At 36.1% G+C, this 18645-nt stretch overlaps 8 protein-coding genes and 3 non-coding genes across 11 annotated transcripts; 9 read left to right on the plus strand and 2 right to left on the minus strand.

The window, feature by feature from the left end:
* Window positions 1-21: 21 nt before the first annotated feature.
* SOMG_02488 (ferric reductase transmembrane component) lies at window positions 22-1725 on the plus strand (the record flags this gene model as incomplete). The annotated part of the gene is made up of 1 exon (XM_056181280.1): window positions 22-1725. One exon carries the CDS (start codon window positions 22-24, stop codon window positions 1723-1725), a length of 1704 nt encoding a protein of 567 aa, XP_056035895.1.
* A 1250-nt stretch (window positions 1726-2975) lies between these two features.
* SOMG_02489 (uncharacterized protein) lies at window positions 2976-3367 on the plus strand (the record flags this gene model as incomplete). The annotated part of the gene is made up of 2 exons (XM_056181281.1): window positions 2976-3131; window positions 3206-3367. The coding sequence occupies 2 exons, from the start codon at window positions 2976-2978 to the stop codon at window positions 3365-3367; spliced, it is 318 nt and encodes a 105-aa protein (XP_056035894.1).
* Window positions 3368-3586: 219 nt separating this feature from the next.
* On the plus strand, window positions 3587-3808 carry SOMG_02490 (uncharacterized protein; the record flags this gene model as incomplete). Its single annotated transcript, XM_056181282.1, has 1 exon — window positions 3587-3808. One exon carries the CDS (start codon window positions 3587-3589, stop codon window positions 3806-3808), a length of 222 nt encoding a protein of 73 aa, XP_056035688.1.
* A 690-nt stretch (window positions 3809-4498) lies between these two features.
* SOMG_02491 (uncharacterized protein) lies at window positions 4499-5212 on the plus strand (the record flags this gene model as incomplete). Its single annotated transcript, XM_056181283.1, has 1 exon — window positions 4499-5212. One exon carries the CDS (start codon window positions 4499-4501, stop codon window positions 5210-5212), a length of 714 nt encoding a protein of 237 aa, XP_056035689.1.
* A 4922-nt stretch (window positions 5213-10134) lies between these two features.
* Window positions 10135-11285, minus strand: wtf20 (wtf meiotic driver; the record flags this gene model as incomplete). The annotated part of the gene is made up of 5 exons (XM_056181284.1): window positions 10135-10214; window positions 10273-10401; window positions 10440-10682; window positions 10729-10977; window positions 11171-11285. 5 exons carry the CDS (start codon window positions 11283-11285, stop codon window positions 10135-10137), a joined length of 816 nt encoding a protein of 271 aa, XP_056035690.1.
* A 527-nt stretch (window positions 11286-11812) lies between these two features.
* On the plus strand, window positions 11813-11965 carry SOMG_02493 (uncharacterized protein; the record flags this gene model as incomplete). Its single annotated transcript, XM_056181285.1, has 1 exon — window positions 11813-11965. One exon carries the CDS (start codon window positions 11813-11815, stop codon window positions 11963-11965), a length of 153 nt encoding a protein of 50 aa, XP_056035691.1.
* A 401-nt stretch (window positions 11966-12366) lies between these two features.
* On the minus strand, window positions 12367-12481 carry SOMG_10051. Its single transcript, XR_008803584.1, has one exon. It is a non-coding gene; the product is annotated as a 5S ribosomal RNA (ribosomal RNA).
* An 872-nt stretch (window positions 12482-13353) lies between these two features.
* Window positions 13354-14345, plus strand: SOMG_02494 (iron/ascorbate oxidoreductase; the record flags this gene model as incomplete). Its single annotated transcript, XM_056181286.1, has 2 exons — window positions 13354-14030; window positions 14117-14345. 2 exons carry the CDS (start codon window positions 13354-13356, stop codon window positions 14343-14345), a joined length of 906 nt encoding a protein of 301 aa, XP_056035692.1.
* Window positions 14346-15036: 691 nt separating this feature from the next.
* On the plus strand, window positions 15037-16185 carry SOMG_02495 (TfdA family Taurine catabolism dioxygenase TauD, variant; the record flags this gene model as incomplete). Its single annotated transcript, XM_056181287.1, has 1 exon — window positions 15037-16185. The coding sequence occupies one exon, from the start codon at window positions 15037-15039 to the stop codon at window positions 16183-16185; it is 1149 nt and encodes a 382-aa protein (XP_056035780.1).
* A 1990-nt stretch (window positions 16186-18175) lies between these two features.
* SOMG_20118 lies at window positions 18176-18247 on the plus strand. The gene has a single exon. It is a non-coding gene; the product is annotated as a tRNA-Pro (tRNA).
* A 233-nt stretch (window positions 18248-18480) lies between these two features.
* Window positions 18481-18551, plus strand: SOMG_20119. Its single transcript has one exon. It is a non-coding gene; the product is annotated as a tRNA-Gly (tRNA).
* The last annotated feature ends 94 nt before the right edge of the window (window positions 18552-18645 follow it).

Below are 18645 nucleotides of genomic sequence, written 5' to 3' on the forward strand. Positions count from 1 at the left end.
CACTTTTGAACATGGAAAATAATGTATGATTCAACATGGAGAATACAGTATGATGTTAATGACAAGTGGGCGATCATTTTCTTATTTCTATTTCTTGGGTGCTTAGTTGCTCTTTCCGGACTTTATGTTATTGAAACAGCAAGGGTATATCGCAAGTCTTGTAAAAGATATGATTCTCCAAGCGATAAAACTTCTCCGTCGCTGTCGCCTTCAGTTTTGGAGCGTATTTATCTTATGATAAGAAACGCTTATTTGCATTTGGCAACCCATAAAGGTATTATGACAATCATTGCTGTTCCAATTGTTTTTGGAATTACAGTTCCTTTTATTGGAAGAGACACAAACAACCCAGGGACAAAAGGGGATTGGGTTGGAATGCTAGTGTGTGCGAGATTAGGATTTTTGTCAACAGCTGTTTTTACCCTTTCCTTCCTTTTCAGTATGAAAAACAATCCATTCGCTTTGATGCTTTTCTCTTCCCATGAAAAGATGAATTATATTCATCGTCTCTTATCCCAATTCGCCATTCTACTAGGTATCATACATGGTTTTACGCGCCTTGCTTTGGATGCCGAGAAAGGCCTAAGTTTAATTAATCGTGTATATAATACGGGATATGCCATTCTCGCCATAACGGTCCTTTTATTTATCAGCGTTCTACCGTGTTTCCGACGAAGATTTTATGAATGGTTTTTCCTTATTCATCATGTCTGTAGCATTGCTTTTATTATATGTATTTACATGCATCATCCCCGATGCATTCCTTACATGATTGCAGCTAGTGCTTTCTATGCACTGGATCGTGGATGTAGAGTCCTGCGTTGCTTTATGAATAAAACAACATTCCAGGCAACCATGATTGATGATGATGTCGTTTACTTGCGTGGAAAAAAACCCAAAGCTTCTTTCTTTTCTTTGCCATGGTCTTCAGGTAATCATGTTTATATCAATATCCCTCGTTTAAGTTTTTGGCAAATGCATCCATTTACCCTCGCTAGCTGTCCTTGGGACGAATACATTGAGCTGTTGGTTGTCGTTCGAAAGGGATTCACTCGACGCTTGGCAAGCCATCTTGGTTCCATAGACGATTCATCAAGTGACGAAGCTGAAAAGTCCAATGCTAGCGTTTCTGTATCTAAATCAAGCTATAAAAATAATTCATTTAATTTACATAAGCGAATGGATTCTGACGCTACTTGTGCAGTACCGACCAAGGAAATGACAGTTTTCCTGGATGGACCATATGGACCAGTGTCCAACCCCTGTAAGAATTACTCTTATGTTTTTTTTGCTGCAGCCGGTTGCGGTATTACTTCCACCTTACCGACCTTCAGGGATATGCTGGTGAAGCCTGGGAACACACTTCACATTACATTTGTATGGTCATGTCGATCATTCAAGTTCATTCGTCTTTTTAAGGAAATTTTGGAGGATTCTATAAAACAGAATCGGGTGTCTGTCCATATATATTGTCATCTGACGACAAGCTATTCTGTGAAAGAGCACCATTTATTATCTCAAACGAGTGGTTCAAACTCAATTCAATACTTTGATGAAAGGCCCAATTTAGAAAACCATATCAAGGACTACTTTGATTTGTCTGGAACAAACGTTAGCGCAATAAGTGCATGCGGACCTGATGCCTTTTTGAAGAGTTTGAAAAAGGAGGTGACTTCTCAGCAAAAATGGGATGCCGATACTTTCCAGCAATATGAAGAAATTTGAATGAATTCCAGCAAGCTGTTGGTGGTCGGTCGGCTCCAGAGTTGTATATAGAAATTTTTTTCGTCTTTTGTTTTTCTTGTCCTATTATATTATGTTATGCAGCAGAGATTAATCGTTTCGTACTTTTTACTTTTTATTTAATTCAGTTACTAAATGTGTAGAAGACGATATGTATGAGACGAAGAGTGAAAAACAGAATACAAAAAACTTGTCAGCAGTATGAAGAACTTTGAATTAATTCCAGCATCATTAGAACTTAAACCTTCATTTAATTGAAAATGCGGGTGATTGTAGTTATTGGTCAAGACACTTGTCAAATTTGGTGGGTCGCCTATTTCTTTCATCAAGTCCTTTATGCATAATGAGCAGTACTTGTCCAAGGAGTGATATAGCTTCATTTTATTTGTGTGAACGGAAGAATATGAATTAAGGAAAAGTGCAAGAAGAGAAAAGCCTACAGAACTCTGAGTACCGATGTTGTCTTCTACCATACATAATAAGAACGAGGCCTTCAGGCGTTCAACTGCATCTTTCTAACGGCTATTGGCCTTGTGATAGCCAGGCACTATTTATGTATAGTCTGAATATCGGTGTCACAGGACGAATCTCACTTGTTATGAGAATAAGTATTCAGTGGAAAAGATGTAAGTAATAACAATTCATAAAATTGTATGTTTGACTTTTAAATTGGATACTTTTGTACTATAGAAGAATAGTAACAGCTTCCAGGGATCTGATTCACTAAGTAAGTTGTATGAACAATTTTATTTAGCTAGATCAGTCAAATCTTCCAATCTGAAGATTTGAGCTTTCCATTAGAGGTATATATATCTTTCTAGGATTAGTCAGCTTCTATATAACCTTAGTTCTAGATTTATAAAATTTTCAATCGCAAAAATGAACATTTAGTTTTGTAATAACGTATTTGATAATACAATACATTTATTGTATCAAGATATTAGTAATATCGTATACCAGTTATGACAAGTAATACCGGCACAGACCATACTTTCATTGCGTTAGGAGTCGTTAAACCCGTAACGCGGTTGACAGCATCCTTATTCCACCCTCTTCGACCAGCTTGACCGTACGCACGTAAACAACTTGATCGGTGCACTCTACCTGATCAACAAACAAGAAAGCCAATCTTCTTATAATGAGTCTAATAAAAGTCGCTGCAAATCAATAATAATATTTTTTCCTTCAATTAGTCTTCAATTCTTTTTTCGCTGCTTTGACCCTTTTGAAAAATGAACCAAGATTTATTTGATAATCCATTTGGAATTGCTCCACCCTCTGATGATTCTTATACAGCGCTCTCAAAGTTTACAAATGAATTCGCAGAGGCGATTCCCCAAGATCGATTTGATTCATTCAGAAGTAAACTGGCGAGCCTTCATAAAGCAGTTACTTCTAAACTAGAAGGAGGAGAGACATTTTCACAAGATTTCGAAGAATGTTTCAATTGTCTGATGAAAAGTCAAATGAAAAGATTAATAGTCTCAGAGAAGACATGATCCAAGGACACAATAATCTCAGAGAAGACATGATCCAAGAGTCAGATACAAAGTTTGGCATCCTAGAAGGGCAGCTTGTGGTGTTAGAAAACAGTTTTCGAGTCAATACGGGTAATATTACCTGAAGTATTCGCCAAAATGAATTTAAGCTTAATAAGACAACAACTTTAGCACAGAGATCTGAAAACATTATACACAGAGTTATGGCTAATGATACGAAGCCAATTCCGTTTGCCAATGGGCAAGAACGTCCTGCTAGGCTGCCTCAATTTAAAGCTATTTCTGACATTGATAGTTTGAATCCAGCCATTTGAGAACATACCTAGAGGGATACGGTGGTAACTATGATGAGACTGAGCCGCGAGTGTTTCTTAAAAGAAAGCTTTCTGATTACGTTGGTTTTATTACATCCCAAGAATCCCGTTACGAGTTTTCAGATAACAATGAACCCCTTTAGGATATACAAGATCGAAATAGTGCATCGAGTCGACGGGAAAGTCTCAGGTCGCACCATGGTTAATAAATGTTCACAAACAGAAAGAATTTCCGTTTGTTTTTTGTATTGAAATCTACCTCAGACTCCTGGAATTCTGCATTATACAAGTTATTACTGCAATCATGTATAATATTAAACATCTTTCCGATTGTCATAACTGGTATACGATATTACTAATATCTTGATACAATAAATGTATTGTATTATCAAATACGTTATTACAAAACTAAATGTTCATTTTTGCGATTGAAAATTTTATAAATCTAGAACTAAGGTTATATAGAAGCTGACTAATCCTAGAAAGATATATATACCTCTAATGGAAAGCTCAAATCTTCAGATTGGAAGATTTGACTGATCTAGCTAAATAAAATTGTTCATACAACTTACTTAGTGAATCAGATCCCTGGAAGCTGTTACTATTCTTCTATAGTACAAAAGTATCCAATTTAAAAGTCAAACATACAATTTTATGAATTGTTATTACTTACATCTTTTCCACTGAATACTTATTCTCATAACAAGTGAGATTCGTCCTGTGACAATTTATCTTCCAATCTCAAAGTGGAAATAGTTTCGTTCAATTACAAATTAAACGAACATAAGTATGGAAATGGATTCTGAAAATTCAGGAACTGGATTTTTCGTTAGTGCGGCGGATATGCAAAATCTCAAAGCGGAAATAAGCGATCAACTCAAAGTTATATCTGAACAGATGGTTGCTGCAAATCAAGAAAAAATGGCCGAAAAATTAAGTCAAATGGAAATTGACGAAGATTACATCGCCGAAGAACCAATGGACCTAATTGAAAGTGTTGAGAACGCATATGGTAATAGGGCTGAAAAATACTTAAGACGAATTAATACGAGAGAACCAGAAGTTTATAATCCAGATAAGCATGAATTAGATGATTTCTTGCGAGACTTGGAGACCATATACGAAATGGTACGTTTGGTGTTTCCTACTGACCAAGAAAAAATCATGTATCTTTATTCTAAATCCCAAAGTCATCAGAGACAACAGATAAGAGAAGTGGTAAAGAAACCCGGTCCAAATAGAACGTTCGATTTTGTATTCGAAAAAGTTTTTCGAAGCGGATCAAACGATTCTTGGGTAGAGACTCTCCATGAACATCTGGACAAGGCTACTAATTCAGATTTCGATTTCGCAGAGTACAGAAAATGGCTTTTAAATTTGGACATGGAAACCAACATAAAGATCAGTGCATTCCTATGTCAAAAAATGCATAACCGAAATCAACTCTTAAAAAATAAATATGAAAAAGGAGATCCACAAAAAGCCATGAGAGAAACAAATCGCCACGCACGGTATACACCACTTCCAAAACCAACGAAATATACACGCCAACAGTTCTCAACACCGAAACAGAAAGCTTGGAAACCAAATAAGCGCGAACAAACCAAGAACTGGGATGACTCCAAATATGGAGCGAAATCAAAACCAAGCGAATGACTAGATAAGGGAAACAAGTCTAGAAGAGATGAAGTCGTCTCTATAAACAAAATCATTGCGGGAAATCCACAAAAACACTACGAAAAGCAATCTTCACAATATCAAGATGTCAAAATTGCAAACCTCAAGGTCAATGCATTGATAGATACTGGCGCCAACGTATCCATCTTGAGAGAAGACCTGGCTAAACAAATTACGCGTAAATTTAATAAAGAAAACCGAACGTTTCTAGGGATAACAAACGACAAACTTCAAGTTAAAGGAAATTTAACATTGCCAGTAGAAATTAATAAACGAAAATTTTACGAAACGTTTATAATTACTCCGACTTCAGAAAACGAAGTTCTCCTCGGATGGAGCATTCTGAAAAAATTGAAAAGTTTAGACTTTTTATATGGTAACAAGACAAAGGAAGAAAAGAATAACGACAAGGAAAATCCAAAAGTCGAAGATCTATTGAAATCATTCAACAAAGTGTTCACAGAAGTTGCAGACATTCCTTTACCCAGACACACAGATAGTGATTTAAAAATCGAACTTACAAACAAATTGCCAGATTACGCACCGAAACTAAGGCCATATACACAAAAAGAATCTGCGACAATAAAAGAAAACGTGCAAAAATTATTAAGTCAAGGCAAAATTCGCGAAAGCTCATCAAATTTTATGTGCGCTCCACTAGTTGTACCGAAAAAGGGAACAGATAAATATCGCATGGTTATAAACTATAAACCACTAAATGCAATCACCAAAAGAGACAATTACCCATTACCAAACTTTGAAGAAATTATAAATTGCCTAAGCGGAGCCAAAGTTTTCAGTACGATTGATCTAAAAGAAGCATATCATTTACTTAGAATTCGAGAAGGTGATGAACAAAAGACAGCCTTCAAGACACCCTTTGGAGCATTTGAATACAAAGTAATGCCCTTCGGATTAACCAATGCGCCAGCAAATTTTCAAAGGTATATTAACAAAGTACTTTTACCATACCTTGGAATTTTTATTATCGTTTATTTGGACGATATTCTGATATTTTCTTCCTCAGAAAAAGAACACGAGGAACATTTACGAAAAGTATTGCAAAAGCTACAAGACGCAAATTTATACGCAAATCGAGAGAAATGTACCTTTTTCCAAAAGAAAGTCAAATTCTTAGGTCATATCTTCTCCAACCAAGGACTTGAGATTGACCCAGAAAGAATTCAAGCTGTTACAAATTGGCCTGAACCCAATACGTTGCGACGCCTACAATCTTTCTTAGGTTTTGTTAATTATTCCAGACGATTTATGCCGAATCTTTCAAAATTGGCACGACCGTTATATGATTTAACAAAAAAGAATGTCAAATACAAATGGACCGATCGTCATAAAGAAGCCTTTGTCAACATCAAGAAAGAACTAGAAAACGTTTCTATGTTAAAACACTATGATCCAACAAAAGAAACTCGATTAGAAACTGACGCTTCCGACTTTGCCATAGGAGCCATCCTATCGCAAAAACAAGAAGACAACGTTTATCATCCAATAGCTTTCTATTCAGAAACATTCACAGATCGTCAATGCATTTGGCCAACATGGGAAAAAGAAGCCTATGCAATTATTGCTGCTCTCCGAAAATGGTATCATTTCTTAGCTCACACAGAAACACCATTTCAAATATTAACGGATCACAAGAATCTAACATCTATGTTTACAAAAATTCGCACAGATACTCGTTCCAAAATCAATAGATGGGCAACAGAATTGGAACTATACAATTTCGAAATTCAATATCGACCTGGCCGAAAGAATGAACCAGCAGACGCAATCTCACGTCGCCCAGATTATAAAATCACTGCCATCAATCAACTAAGTGAAGCAAATTATCTAACAAATGTTTTCGATTACGTTCGCAAAGAATACTCCAATCATAAAAATTTTCAAAGAATCCTAAATGGAGACAACGACAATCCGCAATATACAATTATAAACGGCCTCATCATTAATGATAAAAGACAAATTATCATCCCAACAGTTCCACAACTAGTTCAGTTGATATGTTATCAATTCCATGATCATCCTATTTCAGGAGGACATCGAGGAAAACTGTCCACAACAAATCGCATTCGCGAAAAGTTTTATTGGCAAGGCATGACAAGCGATATCCAAAAGTATGTTAAAAATTGTGATATATGTCAGCACAGTAAAACTCGAAATCATCAACGCTATGGTCAATTACAACCACTGCCCATTGCAGAAAAACCGTTTCAACATTATTCTATGGATTTTATCGTTGGATTACCAGTATCTCAAGGTAAAGATGCCATCTTAACAATTGTTGATCGTTTCACCAAAATGGCTTGGTTTCTTCCTTGTAATACAACCACGACCGCAGAACAACTGATCGCAATGTTCGAATCTCACATCGTAGCTGTATACGGCAAACCAAGAGACATAGTTTCCGATCGAGGACCTGTATTCATTTCTGATAAATGGAAACAATACCTCAAAGATCATAATGTAACACTCAAATTATCTTCTGGATATCATCCACAAACGAATGGACAAACTGAACGTGTTAACCAAATAGTAGAAACATATTTACGATGCTATATGCATGACAACTTGGAAAATTGGGCCGCTTATTTGACAAAAGCACAATTATGTTATAACTCTGCTGAACATAGCGCTACCAAAGTAAGCCCTATAAAGGCCGCATTTGGTATACAACCTATACTAACAGAATGGGATTTGCAATTGATAAACGATCTCGGTACATCATTTTTATCCTCACAAACAGAACCTGTTCACGAGATCAGAAACCACATACGAAAAGCAAATGAACGTTATGCAAAATTATATAATCGCAAGACAGAGATACCGCCGATATTCAAATCCGGTGACCAAGTACTCATTAAGAATGGTAAAGTGGGATTCTTTCATCAAAACAACAAACTGGAACCAACGTTTGTCGGACCATTCGAAATAAAAAAGAAAGTTGCAGAACACAATTATACTTTAAATTTTCCTCGTGAAATACGAAGACGATACCCTGCATCATTTCATGTGTCTGAACTCGAACCATACAACGCAGACTCACATGCAAACAACTTTCTAGCAAATATAACTATCGACCGTATATTAGACGTCGACAACAACCAAAAGCCTTCGCTTTATTACTGTTTATACCATACGAAACTGTCAAACGACTACCTTCGTTCAGTCACTTGGATCCCCACTCACATTGTTCAACAGAAAGCAGATGCAAAACTCGTTGAATTTAACCACAGCGCTTCATCTCGATAGAACCGCAAGGAATACAAGATCTTTCAATTCAAGGAAGTGAAAGCGTCTTAAGAAGGGAGGTGTCATAACTGGTATACGATATTACTAATATCTTGATACAATAAATGTATTGTATTATCAAATACGTTATTACAAAACTAAATGTTCATTTTTGCGATTGAAAATTTTATAAATCTAGAACTAAGGTTATATAGAAGCTGACTAATCCTAGAAAGATATATATACCTCTAATGGAAAGCTCAAATCTTCAGATTGGAAGATTTGACTGATCTAGCTAAATAAAATTGTTCATACAACTTACTTAGTGAATCAGATCCCTGGAAGCTGTTACTATTCTTCTATAGTACAAAAGTATCCAATTTAAAAGTCAAACATACAATTTTATGAATTGTTATTACTTACATCTTTTCCACTGAATACTTATTCTCATAACAAGTGAGATTCGTCCTGTGACACTGTGACATTACTCAATTGCTAATAATATAATCGTAACTGTTCTCTGATAATATTGTATCATGGTAAACAAACAAATCAATCAATTTCTGGAACGTTGAAATTATATATTACCTGCAAGAGAAAAAATCAAAAATAATTTAGTCGCTAATGTAAAAAAAAACGAATTCCATTCTTTTGCATGGGTCATTGCACTCCCTATCCAATGAAATAGATTAGCCATAAGGATACTACTAACCTGTATCAGAAAAAATAAGAAATTTTAATATGTATGTTTCAACTGATTGACAAGACGTGTGAGTGAGGAAAAAAAGTGGTAAAACCTACGGCACCCCGGATCCCCATGTTGTCTCCAACCATACTAGGAAAGAGTGAGGTCCTCAGACGCTTAATTGCAGTGATCGAACGGAAATGGGTCTTTTTTTTCTAAGTGTCGCCGTAGACGCTTGTTTCTTTCGTAAGAGCAACAAAAGCAATTTGTCTTGCTGTAGTTTTGTCTTTAAAGTTGTGTGTTGGCCTGGTGTCCTTTAAGATACAATTCTACTCAGCTCTGTCTGTGTGTTTTGTCACGGCTGAATAGAGAATGCTTCCATATTGTAAGAATAAGATTTAAAAACACACTGTTTTCCTCTTTTCTATTGATTCACATTGTGGTCACAGAAGCATTAGATTGAGTGTATGAGTTTATGGGTTGAAAATGTTATTTATATAAATCGGTTCTACTTTAATATTTTTCATGATCCGTTGATTTGACTCTCTATATAAACAGGAAATTAAATTTATTAAGCTACATCTGTCGAATCTTTTAATCTGAAGATTTGTGCTTTCTACGCTGTGAATCAATTTTACCTCTGGCGATAATCACTTTCGTCCTTGCCATTTATGAATTACATGCGGAAAGTACGAAGTTCATTACGGCAGAATTTTCGTCGGAATAAATAAATAATCATTAAAAAGGGTGTTCTATTCACGAAGAAAATGAACGATGCGTAAGCAACAATGCTGTGAAACAAAATAGAAAATTCATAAAAGAGTGAATGAGTAAAGAAAACAAAGTCTTCCGGATTCATCAGATGCTTGGTTTTGTGAACACGAATACAGGAACTTGGTAGACTGCAATTGACGTGGATACTTCCAAAGAAGGAGCGAAATATAAAGAATGAAAGCAGGTTCGGTAAAACTTAAACTTCAGCGCTTTGCTCAGAAAGATGCTGGAGTTCGATTTGTTCGTTCTGAGGTACTTGCTCTCCTCGATTTGTATCTTTAAAATAGGTTAATTAAAGCCCTAACGATAGCAAGCATTTACGAAGTGTACATACCTAAAATACGATCCACAGCGTTTCCTATACCATTTCCTATGCCGTTTCCTATTCCGTTTACGCCGACGCCTATTCCGTTTCTCAGATCGACGAGAACTAATCTTAATAGTTCGCGCGCATTTGCATTCACTAGAACAGTTAGAATATTTCGCGGGTGTATGACATACTCGTCAATAAAAGAAACAAGACAAAGTTAACAAAACAAACAGCATAGAAAAAATTATTGTTTATCTTTTCAAATCCTGTAAACTTCTTTGCAGCATAATACACGGTGAAACCGAGGACATCGAGAAAACACACACATAATACTGAGATACACATAGCTGACAATACGTTTTTGGTTGCTCTTCCAGCTTGCGTGAGCCCTTGTTTGGCCTGCGGGAACCATTCTTTAGGCATTTGAGTCATTGCTAAGAATTAATAAATCTTTCAAAATAAAAGACAGCGCTAACTTACCAAACAAAAACAATGCAAAGGATGCTACACAGCCAGCAGAAAGCCCCCAAAGGGGTTTCGCACTCACAGAAGCCTTAAAACCAAAAAATAACACAAGAAGAATAGCATAGGCCACAATATACCCAATAGTTATAGGCAACAAGATGCCTGCTAAGACTTTCTGGCAAAGCACCACATCCCAACCAGAATTATTAGCGGAATTCTGAGCGGATCCATCAGCCATTTCTAAATCGATAAACTTGTTTGAAGCTAATGGATGTATTAGTAAATAGTTCGTTGTTTGTGAAAAGATAGAGGTGTCTATTATGTTTGCTGACAGTTATCGACAAGGTTATTAGTTTCAAACCCGACAAATAAAAAACAAGCATGATTCTTCCATCATGAGCCGTTCCAACAAGAACACAAAGAATTAACATGTCTATTTTAATTCAACAAATCTTACCTGAATACGGAGGAGGCGTACCATTTGAAGGAGACGACTGACTATCTGCCTTTTCATCATTGAGCGTTTTGGAAGAGTCATCAGAATCTGAAATAGGAGAGTATTTGTTTTTCATATTTACAATGGCAATTAGAGCTCAAAATGATGCCGATAGTTACAGTCTAAACGAAATCAACTTTTGAATCGCCGAGAAAAGTCCGTAAGAACTGGCTCCAATTTTCACAGATCTTTCAAAAATAGGAATTGGACCTTGCTTCAACCATCAAAAGCAAAAGCAAACTTTGTTTTGCAAGATTAGTTTGCTTTAAAACCAAAGATACGATTTTGAAAAAATCTTGGTAGTGGCTTTTCGCATGTCTCAATCACAAAGGCAGCGACATTATGTCACTGACTGGTCACAGTCCTCATTGCGATTTTTTCGTTATAGTATAATCCAAAAGAGTCGTCGTTTATTACAAAATGTAAACATAGAACCAGCGTTAGAAAAAACAGTGCTAATCAGTTTGAATGATATTCAAACAGGATTGGACTTTGCTTTTTTTGAAATCCACCCAGTTGCATTTGCAATACTAATGCTCTAGGCTTCAGGATGCCGTCGGAAAGAAACGACTTGACGACTGATACTGTATCCCGTTAAACACTATGCCAGCAGAGCCTGAAAACCAGTTCAACGGTCGTAGTGACAATACTTTCAAACAACTGTCCTCTGAACATACCTCTGAACATACTGAGCAATCTCCAGGGTTACGCCAGGAACCGGGTCAGTCTAGGGATGTTGAAAGCGGTGGGAGTTGATTTATGCGGAAAGTAAAGCAATGTTTGTTCTTTTCGTTTTTTCTCCAGCATGCTTATGTTTATATTTCGGTTATTTCTTTCCTGCATATTTATTAAAATGCTTTTTGCATGACTGATGCTCCTGTATGGCGGGCGTTTTCTTGATTCACTTCATCTCTTCGACATTGAATAAGTAAGGGTGCTTATCACTGGATGGTATTGTCATTGTACCTGCGTAGTGTGGTTCATTTGCTTGTTGTTATTTATTCATTTATAGCTTTTTATTATTGAAGCAAGAGTAATCATTGCATTTTCCGCATCCACTAGTATTAATTAGTCCATGCCGACTAAAACGGCAACCATATGTTTCCAATAAAAAGAGCAACAGAAAAAGAAGCAAAAAGTAAAATAAAAAAGTGAAAAGCCTACAGCATCCCGGATTCCCATGTTGTCTCCAACCATAGTACTAACGAGACCCTCAGACGCTTAACTGCAGTGATCGGACGGGAACTGGTGTTTTCGCCTAGGTGTGGCCGTAGACATTTATTTTTCTGCTTAAATGTATATTAAAGATGAAGACTACTAAAAAAGTTAAGCTAGCTAGTTATAAGCGTTCTGTCATACTGGTTCGAATTGTCTCAATCATCGCTCTTTTGAACTAGCTATATGATAACACTACTTACCTGCAATGAGATTATAAATTTTACACTCTATTTCATCTCGTCTGTATTGTTTATATTTTGATTCCGCTAATGCTGTGTGTACAAATGATGAGGTAACTTGAAGCGTCATTTCTATTTATCTGCATGATGGATCATACTTTCTCAAATGAAAAATTACAATTACAAGTAAAAAAAGCTCACGCTGTTCAAAAAAGGCGGTATAGCATTCAGCAATCCTATGTCCTCAATATTTTTTTCTACGCTCGTAAGTTAGCTATTTCCTTGGTAGTTTTAGTTAGTCCAAATCTAAAGACTAGTTGATTCTGTTGCATTCGATCCTCAAATTCTTGAATCGCCGAGAGATTACTACTTTTGGTTGGACACAGACACAGAAGTAATTCCGTGTTCTTGGGGTATTCAATTGTATCATCATACCTCTTAAATTAGCCCCAGAATTATGTGTCATTTCATTTTACAAGTTTTGTGGCTACTTCTTTGAGAGACATAGTAGCTATCGGAACAAATGACATTGAAACGATGTAAAGATGAAGTATTGTTTCCATTAGCTTTCTTTATTAAAATTTCTAAATAAAAAAAGATCTTTTACTTGTTCCCTACCCTACACTGAAATTCGCTTCAGAGTAGGTTCTTATTACGGGCGGGCAAAAGTAAAGGCATACCTATACCTATACCTATATCTACCTCTATTTTCTGTTTTTGTTTTTTGTTTCTATTTATAAATCTCTTATGAAAGTAATAGAATTACCTTCTATTGATCTATCTGAGCAAAATACAAAACTTCTCAGTACATTAATAATTGATGCTTGTCAAGAATGGGGATTTTTCACATTAAAAAACCATGGGATAAAATTGGAAGACGTGCAAGTACTCTTCAAAGAGAGCGATGAATTCTTCAAGTTACCCACAGAGGAAAAGGAACATTATGTGTTTCAAGGAAATGACTTGCCGTCAGGATATTCAAGACATACTAAACATTCGCATTCAGAAGATTCTTTTTCTAGAGCTATAAAGGAGTATTATGATATAGCAAGGTTCCCTAATCCAGATATTGAAAAAATTAGCCCGGCCATCCGTAAGCGTTTACCTGAGCTAAAGATGTTTTTTAAACAGTGTCATATTCTTTCGTTAAAAATTCTTGATTTAATTGCTCTTGGATTTGGGCTTTCACAGGATTTCTTCAGCAAATACCATAGTTCCGCTGAGGACTTTCTTCGCTTCATAAAGTACATGGTTCCTGAGGGAAAGGAACACACAGAGGACGATGTGGATAACGATAGTCATTTCGATTATGGTACTATCACATTATTGTTTCAAAGAGAATATGGAATTCTACAGATTCAACCTCCAGAATCTGACGCTACGGCTGATTGGGTTCGAGTCTCCGTCGATAAAGAGGTGATTTCGTAAGTAAAGTCTCAATTGTTCGCTTCATTTCTTTCTTTTTCTGTTACTCGTAAAAACAAAGTAAATTTACTGACAATACCTTTAGAGTCAATGTTGCAGATACGTTACAATTCTGGACCGGTGAAAGGATAAAAAGTAGCATTCACCAAATAAGAATTGATCCAAGAATAAGAGAACGACAATTAATCGCTTTTTTTGCTATACCTGATTTGGATTGTCCTATATCTAAAGTTTCTGATGAAGAAGATGGAAAAAACGCAAAGACAATGACAATGCGTGAATATAGGAGAAGGAAGATGGCATGTTTACCATAGTAATATCCATAGATAGCTACAAAACAGATGCTTCAATGGAAAAATGACACGAATTATTTGTTTACGTTCACCGTAAGCAATTAAATGAGCTATTCATCTTGATATATTTAATTGAGGGGATAATGCAGTGAGATGAAGTTTTGGTTTGAGAACGATGCTTTAGCTTTTTGCAAACAAAAAATTTTTTTTGATTATTTTGATGACACAGCCGTCAATACCTCCTCGTTTATATGAACGGAAAGAACTTGAAAATGCAGCTGTGTTCGTGTAAAAACAAATTAATATAGATATTATAAAAGATGTGTTTATTTACTTATAATCATTTGTACTTTCATACCAAGAAAACATTTCGAATTTTTGAATTTTCTTTTATTTATCAAATACAGTTATCAATATGTTGTTTGCAAAAGTTTGCAGCATCACGAAAACAATCTTTCAATTTTGTATCAATTATGGCTCATATTCGTAATCGTAAGAGAGAATGTTCTCAAAATCCATACAATACAAAGTAATCCAAACATGATATATTCATGGGCGAAATCAAAAGCTGTTTATCTATCGTACATGATTACTCTTTATCAAAGCAAAAGAAATGAAGCGGTTATGTTGTATTATATATAGTCTTGTGCAGAGTAAGCATTTTCAACTTATTAAGCGTTTTTTGATTTACCAGTCGTACAAAGCTAACAACATGTCTGCAGTCACTATTGAAAATCGTACTACAAAGGATCATTCCTTGGTTGGTGATACGAATGCCGTAAAATCCATCACACTTGAAGCAGCAAACGAGTTGAACAAAGTTACCCTAAGCGAAGCAAACAACCTGATCAATTTGCAACTAAAAGATGCTCTTAAAGGCGAGGAATTTATCGATCTAACACCAAGTATTGGTAGGGAGTATCCAAGTGTACAGCTTTCACAGTGGATCCATGGAAAGGATTCCGATCGACTACTTCGGGAATTGGCCAATATAATCTCAACCAAGGGAGTTGTGTTTTTTCGAAACCAAGATTTGAATGCCCAGGAACAAAAGATCCTAGGCCAAAGGCTCGGTGAATTGACAGGAAAACCCAAGGACTCTTCGCTGCATATTCATCCAGTCGTTAACAGTGGACGGAAAGATGTCGACTCTACAGGTGAAATTGAAAATGATGATAATGAGGTCTCGATATTGTCAAAGTCTCAATACAAAAAAATCTATCCACTCAAAGAACGTCCTAGGGCATTTCATCCAAAAGCAAGTGCTGGATGGCATAGCGATATAACCTTTGAACCCGTACCTGCAGATTACTCAATCTTGAAAATGCAAAAACCATCTGAAAATGGAGGCGACACTTTATGGGCATCTGGGTATGAACTTTACACCAGATTTTCTCCTCCATTTCGTCGATTTTTAGATGGATTGACTGCTACATATGCTCAACCCAAATTTCAACAATTTGCAGATGCAAGTGGATTCAAGTTGTACGATGGTCCACGTGGATCTCCAAGAAATGTTGGTGAAACACTGGAAGCCGTCCATCCTGTAGTTCGTACGAACCCAGTAACTGGATTAAAGAGTGTATTTGCAGTGGGACATCATGTTGAAAAGATCAACGATGTAACAACAGAAGAGAGTAGCTACTTACTTAATCGGTTTGTTGATCTAATTGCGCATAATCATGATCTTCAAGTTCGTTTTAAATGGAAAAAAAATGACTTGGCAATTTGGGATAATCGCAGTGTTTATCATACGGCTACTTATGATGCTGTAGGTCCTGAACGTTTAGGTATACGGGTAGTAGGTATTGGTGAAAAGCCATACCTTGATCCCAGCTCTCGTGCTATTGACGGACTTTAGCTAGAGATGAGTTGATGTGCATGGAGGAAAACATAGTTTTTCGTAGCCTTGCCAGTCTTTCAGACCATAAATAAGTGAAAGGTATGATGAAGAATGATATCAGCAAGTAAAGATGGAACCCTTTTTTTTTAATTATCATTATTCATTTTGAACTTTGTTTTACAAACCTATCTAAGTTTTTACTCACAATAAAAACAACGTTTTAAATGATTCATAAAGTGTTCGAAACCAGCAGAGAAATAAAACGCTTTTATAGTTGAATTATTCTATTATACAAATTCGCGGCATGTGCCTCGACTCCGAATTGCATATTTCTATATATTTAGTTTTCTTAGTAAATAAGTCCTTTCGTGGAGCTCGAAGTGCTACCTAGCATCCTTTTCCCAGTTTTTTTATTTATTTATTTATTTTTTTTTTGATAGAGTCTGTGCTACAACCGTTCGTAAAAATTGCAGTACTCTATTTGCGTGCTGGCCTTCACACTCTGTTTTTCACTCGCAAAAGCAGTAAAAATTTATGATCCTTTGTCTTTAGAAAACCTTACCAATGCAAGTGCAAGAACAGCTGATTACCCATTTTATGTCTAAGCTTTTCCAGATGATTTGTACTGTCCTCCTCCTATTGATGGACAAGGAGCCTACTTGTATATGGAAAATGTCAGCTTGATTTTGACAGTTCCTGCAGATAATACCAGCGTAACATGTATGTACGTAGGAGACGACGAACCTACTTGCTACTCTGGAGATTTCTCAACATGTTTTAGCGTGTCAAAAAAAAAACGCAATTAGTATTCTCATGAACGATTCATCCCATGTAATCAATAATCCATTTTCAGCCTTGTCGACCCAAACTTACTCCATAATTACCCCATGGTTAACATATGTGTAATTGAATTCAAGTGTGAAATATATCAATAACGAACCTTATGCAGGATATGAAAGCTACTTTTATCCCTGTGATGTGAATAAAACGTGTATGTTTGACTACCTGAGAACGGAAACAACTTTAAAAAAAATTATTTCCGGTTTTACTAATGTTTGAGAAAAGACAAAAATTTTATAAACAAAGAAAAATTTATGGACTATTTCGAAAAACAACGAGAAAACACTGCAAGACACACGAATCTGTCTTTTATCACGGCAAAATTAAGACCGATTTCTAATAGGCAGGTTGTGAACCAAGCTGAGTTGGTATCCTCTTTAACCTCAACTAGTAAAGCAAATAGACCATTGTACATTTGCATAGCTCTTGGTTTGGTTATGTTGAGTTTTCGGTGAGAAAGAGGTAACTAGTAAATAGAATTAATATAAGTCGTTCTTTTAAAGAAGATTGCAAAAGGATGTCGAAGGATGCCAGATGGCATTGTTAATTAAACCTCTTCACCAAAAGCATTTATACAATTCTCACAGATCGTGTTGCTGTTATTGTTTTGAGTGATACTTGTGACGTGCTTCCCATCAAGCAAGTGTCTTTCTATCCCTTTCTTGGTTTAATCAAACTTTAATAAAGTCAACGACTATTTTATAACGATATCGTATGTTTTCTTGATCCTATTTGTGCGTTCAACAAATGCAGACTGTACTCAGTAAATTTATACCCATTATGCATTTGTTTATATGCACTGTTTTTTTTTTTTTTTTTTTTTTTTTTTTTAAATGACACACAGAAGAGAGAGGATGAAAACAGATAGTTGGGCTAGAGATTCCATAAGCAGTTCATTTTTGCCGAACGTTTTGAGTATGTTACTCTCTAGGTAACAGCCAGCTTTTGGAGGAGCCATAAATCGTTCATCATAGCAATCGGTGATCAATAACAGCGTGCTCACTGTCCAAAAGAGTGTGAACGTTTTACGTTTGGTGGCAGACTAATAAAAAGTTATTATATTAAAGCATTCTTGGTTGACGGATTGTAGTTTTACACGACGTTAGGGTATCATGTATGTGAACACTTTATCGATTAGATTGTACATAATAACATATTCTTTCGGTTCGGCCGTTTGGTCTAGTGGTATGATACCATCTTAGGGTGATGGTGGTCCTGGGTTCGATTCCCAGAACAGCCCAACTTTTTTCTCTTTCTCATTCGATACTTTTGTTGTATGGCAGTGCGTTTTTATAAAAGAGTAATTAGAAAAAGAAGCAAGTCGAGATACTCCGCGACGCGCGAAAAAGGGATTCTACAAATTTCTTTGTTGTATACTACTGAAATGGATAATCCAAAGACTAGACGTGTGTTTCTGTACAAAAACTAAACGAAGTATGCACATATGTCAAAAGCACTTACACTGAATATGTCGCATCAGTGGTGTAGCGGTAACATGGATGCCTTCCAAGCATTCGCTCCGGGTTCGACTCCCGGCTGATGCAAATTTTGGTTTTTATTTGTTAAAGAACAAGTCACGACAGAAATTACACGCCGTGTAATAATGAGTTTTGAGTGAAATGAACAACAAAAGTTGTA

The sequence above is a fragment of the Schizosaccharomyces osmophilus genome, chromosome 1, assembly GCF_027921745.1.
Source record: "Schizosaccharomyces osmophilus chromosome 1, complete sequence".
In the NCBI taxonomy this organism is placed as follows: Eukaryota; Fungi; Ascomycota; class Schizosaccharomycetes; order Schizosaccharomycetales; family Schizosaccharomycetaceae; genus Schizosaccharomyces; species Schizosaccharomyces osmophilus.